At 39.5% G+C, this 8,315-nt stretch overlaps 1 protein-coding gene across 8 annotated transcripts in view; it reads right to left on the bottom strand.

Annotated features, from left to right (window-relative positions):
• Positions 1–689: 689 nt before the first annotated feature.
• The window catches only part of DPY19L1 (dpy-19 like C-mannosyltransferase 1), a 69,938-nt gene continuing 62,312 nt past the window's right edge, over positions 690–8,315 (bottom strand). For 2 of the 8 annotated variants that reach the window (XM_084857887.1, XM_084857888.1), the window contains 2 exons: positions 4,395–4,520; positions 693–2,949 (listed from right to left, as the gene is read on the bottom strand). In XM_084857887.1, the coding sequence (XP_084714013.1) occupies positions 2,793–2,949; positions 4,395–4,520 (283 nt within the window). In that variant the 3' untranslated portion in view covers positions 693–2,792. Of the gene's footprint in view, positions 2,950–3,555; positions 4,521–4,929; positions 5,129–8,315 lie in introns of all 8 variants that reach the window. The other 6 variants (XR_014792275.1, XR_014792278.1, XR_014792276.1 and 3 more) reach the window with 6 other exon arrangements.

Here is an 8,315-nt window from a genome sequence, read left to right as displayed (position 1 = left end):
ATATTTGACCGAACCAGCACCATTATGAGCAAGTGATAACAGCATGAAGCTTATGTGCTTTGTGCTAGAACAGCTACTGCATCACATACAAGGTGTGAGCTTTCTGTCTTGAAAGCTCATAAGAAAGAAAAGGGTCCGTATGGAGCACCCCACTTACAATATTCCAAGAATGTGCTGAAACATTTCTTTTTATTTACACTTAAAACTGTTTCTGTAGAGGATTAATCATTCACTTAAGAGTATATGCAATTATGGCAAATAATAGAGGAATTGCATTAGGTCTCTGTATCTGCTCAAAGAACATCACATCAGTAATTTCTGTGAATCGCCCAGAGAGCTTCGGCTATTGGGCGGTATAGAAATGAAATAAGTAAGTAAGTAAGTAATACCGCCAGAGGGGTCATAATGCCTGGCCAGCACGTTCACTTCCAAGACATGATTGGCTGTAACTTGTTATATATTGGAACTACTGCAAATTGATTCAGTAGACAGGGTTAAAATTTAGCAGTGCAAACTACATTTGAGTGTACTTATTTTCAGTTTCTCCTTCACCCTAAAATCTAAACTCAATCATACCCATGTGCGAGAGTCTGGAGTGAAGGCAAATTAATGCCCTTTTCTAATTATTTGCTGGCAAAAAGTACAAGAACGTACTGGTCTTTTTGAGAAATAATTACACAGAAGCACAACTATGAATCAAGCTTTTATTTAACCACAAACATCAACAATTGGCATAAAATCCATAAAAATACAGTATTTTTGTGCTGTAATATAATTACAAAATAAAGACACCAATCTCCTGTTTCTTGAATGTTAATTTTCCACTGCCCAATCCTCATTAATGGTCCAGTCTAATAAACAGGGAACAAAATGAGATCTTAAATTTTAAATTAAAAATTATTCTTTGCTGCTCTTCACTTTCTTAACAAGTTGAGAGAAAACCAAACTAAGGTTAATCCAGGAATGGGCAACCTATGGCCTCCAGATGTTGTTGGGTTTGAACACCCATCAGCACCAGCCAGCATGGTCGGTGGTCAGGGATGCTGAGAGTTGTAGTCCAACATCTGGAAAGCCACAGTTTGCCCACCCCGAGTTAATTTGTATTATACCTCTATTTTAATACTTGCTTGACTATGCTAGGTCATAAACTATGCTTCCCAGTACATAATTTACTACTGTTAGACAAAGCTTTGACTGCAGTACAGAAATTAAAATTCAGCAGGTGGCTGAAAAACAGATGGTTGCTATCTAGATGAGTTGCAAAAATGTTCAGCAGCTGTTGCATATACATAATGCATATAGTCATTTCTGCACATTGTATGACAGTCTTGTTTTACCAAACCAGAAACTGAATTCTTGTCTGAAACTTAGTTGTGCATTATCAGCAGACTCCTGCTGAGGACAGAAATAAGGGGTTTTGTTTTTCAAAGGTAGACAAGAGAATACTCTTATAGCTTATTTAATATTTGCCACACTACTGCTTTCCCTGTCACATAAATTCACTCTATTTGAAGAGTTAAATGAAAATGAAATGAGTTTATTTCAGATTCATTTTACACTGCTCTAGTGGTTACATTTTAGTTCTCAGGGAACAAATGCTATTTCCTATTAATTTAGACTCTCTTTCTACAAGAAGGGCAAAATATCTTCTATTTCTGCATTAAAGCCAAACAATAAAAAGACTTTCCTGAAAATATCTTCCTTGCTAAAGTATCATATGTGCAAAATTGGTTAGTTTTGTCTACCAAGGTGATTTCAAAAGATTTCAACGGTCAGCAGCAAAAATACTGCTTACTGCAAATAGTTTTCAGTGGTTTGATTTTAGCAACTGCTTAAAAAGTAAAACTGAAGAATGTGTACTATGCACATTCACTCTGAAAACTTATTCAGAGTAATTTCCATGTAGAACAAAAGTTTAAACATATGACCTAGCTCTAAAATGACATTAAAATATCAATGAGCTTTCTTCAGTTTTGATAAAATGAACAGCCACTCGCACATAAATAGATGGGAGAAACTATCCAATTTCTTTACAAAACGATACATATTCATAAAAGATGCAATATAAGAAGCATGCTGGGGAAGTAGGATTGGCAATACAATGTGATGACTATTGTATGGAACCTTAAATACTGTACTACCATTTGTTAATTCCTAGCTATTAAGGGTTTAAAGATGCACCAACTTTGCTAGGAAAGATAATCGGCCTCCACAATTTCACTAATTTTGAAATCTGGTATTCTTTCTACAGCTGGTTTTGCTCAGATGCTTTGGATCAGTATTAATTAAGAATTGTTTAAATGCATAAACATTTGCATAGCAAATTTTTAAAAACTGACCCGGAAATAGAAATCATCAAGTTTGAAACAAAATATTTTAGAAGTCTAGTATTCCAGTCAGCGTGTTGGACTCCTAGCATACTAGCACTTCAGTTCTAAACATTTATTCTGAAGTCACTCTCATCTATTCAACGGAACATACTCGCAAATAAATACAGTTGAACTCAGGCCTGATCTAGTGGATTAGCCCTGAGTGAGCATGAGGGACTATCCTACTGTATTATATGGAAAAGGGATAAAGCCTATATAGACATCAAGTTACAGTTCCTATATGACAAAGGGACCTCCTGAGCACAGAGTTCTCTGGAATGCAGCCTAAGTATAATGGAGCTATCAACTGAAATTACTGTCAAGACTCCTGTTAATTTTAGTAGAATTGGAATTCAGAGAGGTATTTAAAATAGTTGACTATTTAAAAAATTATACTTTCAGAAAATGTGTTGCGCAGAAGATTCATTTCTTGGTAACTTCTAATACTTTAAATATATTGTTGTTGAAGACTGTTTTGAAGTATGGCCTGGAATCCTTGCTCATGAGGTTGCATAAGGGAACTTTTCCAATGTTGGTAAAATCTTCTATATCCCAAATTTCTGGCATGCTGCAGCCAGGCCTAAAAATATATTAAAAATACCATCAGTGAACAAGGACACACCATCTGGGTGAATGCAACAGGAACAAAACTGATTATGCATAATTTTTATACAGGTAACAAAAGCCCTCTTCAGGTATTTGTAGCTCACTTGACTGCCATCATGGAAGGGGAGAACAGGGATGCACTCACTGGCCCTACCTCCTCTATCACAACCCCCATCAGTCACACATAGTTGGGAAGGTCCATCAAAGGGAGCCTGCATGATCAACCATCATGCTTCAGACCTTCTCCCTCAATGTAGGGCAGCAACAGAAAGGGTAGGGCCCGTGAGCATGGCTCCATTCTTCCCCCTCATTGTGTGACCTATGAAAACCTGATGAGGGCTAATTTTTTTCCCCCCTATTAACAGTTTTTCTTCACTGTCACTTGGATCCCAAGGTAAGTTAACTTAAGGAAGTTCATGGTAGGAAAGTTTTCCATCACCTTCCCTCCCCTGCAGTCCCTGAGAAAAGCCTCTCTGGAGGGTGAGTGGGCCCCACCTGAACAACGTGGAACGGAGCACAGGGTGGGAGCTGCTGGGGAGAGAGGACAGGAATGTTTCCTTCTGTGAACCAGTTAACATACCTTACGCATGACTTGGGATGATTCTCGCCCCTCCCCACAGCAGCCTCCTTCTGCATCCCACTCCCACATTGTTCAGGAGGGTCCCCTGACTGTCCAGAGAGGCACTGCAGCGGGTAGAAGGGGATGGGAAACTTTCCTCCCATGAACTTCCTCCAAGTCATTAAATTCGATATCAGAATTGAAATGGTGCAGTCTATGGTAAAATACAGTGAAATGTTGCAGTCCTGAAACCTTACAATGATAGCCCTGCTCAAATAAGGGCATTTAGAATCTGTTATTATAATCATATAGCAAGACTGGAGGGCCAAGGAGAGGAATTTAAATCACACATGCCATTTATTTATGTAAGGACTCATTTAAATTAAATGACCAATCCTTACTAAAGCTTATCAAAAATTCAAGAATAATCACCATATCATTAAATTCAAATGCCAACTCCATGTCCACAAGGAAGCACAGTAAGGGCTTCAGAAAATCCATGGAGACCAAAGCTGGATCTTATTAATATTCAGAACATAAAGGGCAAATTAAAAGCATTAACATATCTTGTACCTCACACAATGACTACAAAAACAACCTTTTAATTTTAATCATTTTTAAAAGATCAGTTTTAACCATTAGCACCAACTATCTGAATTTTATTTGCTGAAAAAGACTAGAATATGCTTAGCACTATTTCAAAGGCTAAACAGAAAGTTTTCCAATGAAGGGTAAGTGGACTTATGGAAGGGTCCCAAACATCAGAACCTATATTATATCCTACCCTGTCCTTGTAGAGAAAGCACCCACCCCCTTGATCATTTTGGGGAAATGGCCAAGGTTACTTACTGAATACTTACTTAGTTCTTCTCAGGCACCAAGAATCTTCTAAAATATAATAATTTACTCTCATCTTTAGCAATTCCCTTTTAACTTCTTTTGCTGGCTTTCGACTATACATGGAATAAACTATTTTTGTTCTTGCCCTTTGAGGAAGAGAAAGCCACAAATATATCAACCAATCAAGAGAACTAATTTAAGCTAAGAAGCCAATTACTGAAGAAAAGACATGAAGGACTGTGGTATCCTGGAGACAGCTGATGTATTCTGGCATACATTTTTATAGTCAACAGTGAACTTCATCAGATGCACAAAATGGGCTTAGAAGGCAGTAAGTACATATAAAAAGTGTGCTAAAATACAATGAGGATGAACAAAATTAGTAAGATTAGAAAAGAAGGAAATAGGGAAGAAAACATATGTATGAATGAATATAATATTGAACAAACATTTAATCAGCCATGAATACTAAACAATTGCTAGGGCACAAAACAGAATATAAGTTCAAATGGGAGGCAATTGCTTTCTGTAGTAAGAATGGGAAACTGGGCTTACCATGAAGTTTCCTTCTGGTCAACAAGCAAAGGGGCAGTGAGCAGCTAAAGATTAACTCCTCCTGGGGAAGAAGGCAGGGCCCGAAAAAAAAGCACTTGATATTGGTTCTCAGGGAGCAGATCCATCCAAGGTTCAGGACTTGACTGCGGTAGAAAAAAAGTACCATAGTTCCAACAACTCTGGGATGGAGGGGGGAGCACTGTTTTGGCCAAACAAAGATGAATGAGAAGAAAAGATAACCATTAAATGACAGAAGGGACTCCAAGTGTCCCTTACTAACACCTATACTAAAAGTGAATCAAGCAAACATGGAAAATGCATCTCTTTGCCAACATATCTACACTACTGATTGGGTTTGTGTGCTCTTCTGCCTGCTGACCAGAAAGGATCCTCAGGGGAAGTTCAATTTCCAATTCTGAGTCAATAAGTAGGAGATCATGCACCAAGCAGTGCCTATATCTTAGGCTGGGAGAACAGACACCATGTTTACAGCATCTGCTGGAGAACCCTCCTGTTGAAGGAGTCATCAACAGAGGCAAACACATCTATTTTGTAAGAACAAAATACAAACATGGAAAGCATTGCCCAAGTGGCTGCCTTAAAGATATCCATCATCAACAGAGGAGAGTTTTGTTACCTGCTGCTTACCATCTACATCAAAGGATGTTTCACCCTGTACCTGCTAACACCTCTGAGGACTTCAACCTTGCCTCCCCCAACAGCTCTCTAAGAGGATTCACTCTGCATTTGCTGTTACTACCTAGGCAAGAGGATATTTCACTTTGTTCTTGCAGATAACTGAATTCTTAATTATAAATGTTGATATTGTTCAATATTTGATAAAATATTGATATTGATATTTTATTATGTGTTTTTTATTTCTTCTTAACACTGTTTTGAATTGTCTTTCATATTGATAGTGATGTATTTTTTCATGCTTTGTTGTGGACAGTTCTGAATGTAAAATATATGGAAAATTGGCATACAAGCAAGATGACTATAACTAAAAGTGACCATGTGTCATCCAGGCTGGCATTGCTGTTCAGGGCAGAAATAGTTGCCTTTTGCAATGAACGGGCTGTGATACTTGTTTGGTGAGACTGCCCCTTGGACTTGTATATGTCAGGGTTGAGCCCAGGCCCACAGAGAGGTCTCAATTCTGAATCAGAGCTAGAACAGCTAGGAACCTCCCCCAGAGCCCCCAGGTGTTGGGAGACAATCTTATTTATTTATTTACAATATTGGTATACCACTCCATATTTAAAACAGATTTTGGAGCAGTGAACATAAAAGTTAAATGGTAAAATAATTTTAAAAAATATTTTAATTATTTCACTTTTAAATGGTAAAATAATTTAAAAAATAAAACACCGTACTAAAATTATGTTTTTAAAAAACAGAATGCTAATAGAAACCATGACCGGTCAGTTCAGGAATGTCTCCTGGAGCAGTGCTGTTTTCAGGAGGCGCCGGAAACAACACAGTGTCCAGGGGCAGGGGGTTCCAAAAAAAGGGGGCCTTGACAAACTGATAACCCAGGTCGGGTTGCCTCCTCTCCTGCCCAAGTTTCTACGGAGGAGAAAGAGGGGCATGAGTTGAGAGATGCCAGAGTGCATCACAAGTCAAAATGGGCAGAGTTAGGGATGCTCTTCCAGGATAGTCACTCAGAAGCCAATGTAGAAGGGAGCCGCCCTAAGGGAGGGGCATCACTATTAGGCAGGTTGGCCTGTTGGTGTCCACAGGCAAACTGCTGGCAACTTCAATACCCTGTGGATTGCCTTGCCTAACAGAGATCTTAGAATAGTCGTTTAGAGCCTGGGGCACTTTGAGAGCTTCCTTGAATCTGCATTGTGGAAAGGCCTGCTTTTAGCATAATAAAGCTGCAGTAGCTGGAGAACTATACCCTGTTACTCAAATGCTAATGGTGAATCTGTTAACCTTGACCACATGCACTTGGCTTGTGTAACACAGACTTACTGCCCACCAGTCATGTATCTGCCTCCAATTGAGATTGGAAGGAGGCCAGGGACAGCACAACTCCTGCAACTTCCTAATCTTAATCAGCCCTAATGTAAAAATTTAGATCTGTTTTTATGCTGGAGTTTTGTTTTACTGAGATTACGCTGGCACTGTTGTTTTAAATTAGCAATGGTTATTATTTTTATGCTTTTAAAAGTTGTTCACTTTGACAATCTCCAGACAGAAGAGAAGAACTGTTATAATAATGGCAATGATAAATCAAGAAGGCATAGAGTATGTCCAACTTATGCCACTGCTTCCCCTTAGGATGGACTGAACTGGAGCAGAAATTGTGTGGGATTACATTTTAACTGTACTTGGGAACCAATTACTGATCCAGTCAGAGAACTACTGAGTTGTCATGGAAAGTATACAATTAGTACCCAGGACAGCACCACCTGCACCACCTCGGAAAAACCTTCCATATCATGTCACAGCTCTTGTTGATGGAAAGCCAGGATGGTGTGGACCATCTCCACATCTTCCGGCAAACCTTCTCTTGGAAAACTGTTATTCCTCAATTTTCAGATAACAGTGTACAGATAGAGCCACACTAGATCTGGGTGAAGGATCATTTCTAGAGATAGCAGAGGCCATGGCCAGGAATTCTGAGTTTCATTAAGTCTGAGAACAATGACCTCTTAGGCCAGAACACAGCTACCATCCTCTTCTACACCTATACTGCTCTCACTGCTATATAATTCTCACTATGAAGGGAAGCAGTGGATGAGGGGAGGGAGAAGCATAAAGGGGAGCCTGTGGCTATGAGACAGAGCAGCTGCAACTTCCACAGGAAAAGATGGGAAGCAGTGGAACACTTTGGCATCATTCTTGTTTGCAAAGAGATTGATGACCAATGCTTCCCACCATCAAGTATTCAGCGGGAAAACAACTGCATGTAGGACCCACTCCATCTGGTTGAGGCTCTGAATATACCCTGCTGAGAGGGATAAGAGGCTAATGTCCATCCATAATATCAGAGATGCACAATCTGCTTGTAAGCTGCTGGACAAAGTGCCACCTGATGGCTGATGTGGTCGTCAGTGGTCAAGCTCTATTCAAATCATAACGTATTCGCAATGCTGTCCAAGAATGTGTGCAGAGGATGTTTAGCTCCCATCAGTTCTAGCCAGTTGACTGGTTCAACAGCTTCCACAGGCCACATTCCTTTGGCAGTGATTCTTCCACCTGGGCAGGCTGACATCAGTGGTTCTGTAGATGCATAATAGTTTTCTCACCGGTGCTCCCTTGGCTAGGTTGTTTGGATTTAGCAACCACTGGAGGAAAAGGCACACCTTCTCTGGAAACTCATTAAACTTGCTGTTTGGAGGTGATTTGGTGCTGATATGGCCTATCTTTCCCTACCT

Source organism: Heloderma suspectum, chromosome 5 (assembly GCF_057233095.1).
Source record: "Heloderma suspectum isolate Gila_16-S chromosome 5, 16-S_ref, whole genome shotgun sequence".
Taxonomy (NCBI): domain Eukaryota; kingdom Metazoa; phylum Chordata; class Lepidosauria; order Squamata; family Helodermatidae; genus Heloderma; species Heloderma suspectum.
The sequence above is the reverse complement of the archived record's forward strand: the minus strand, read 5'-3'. Positions and strand labels throughout refer to the sequence as shown.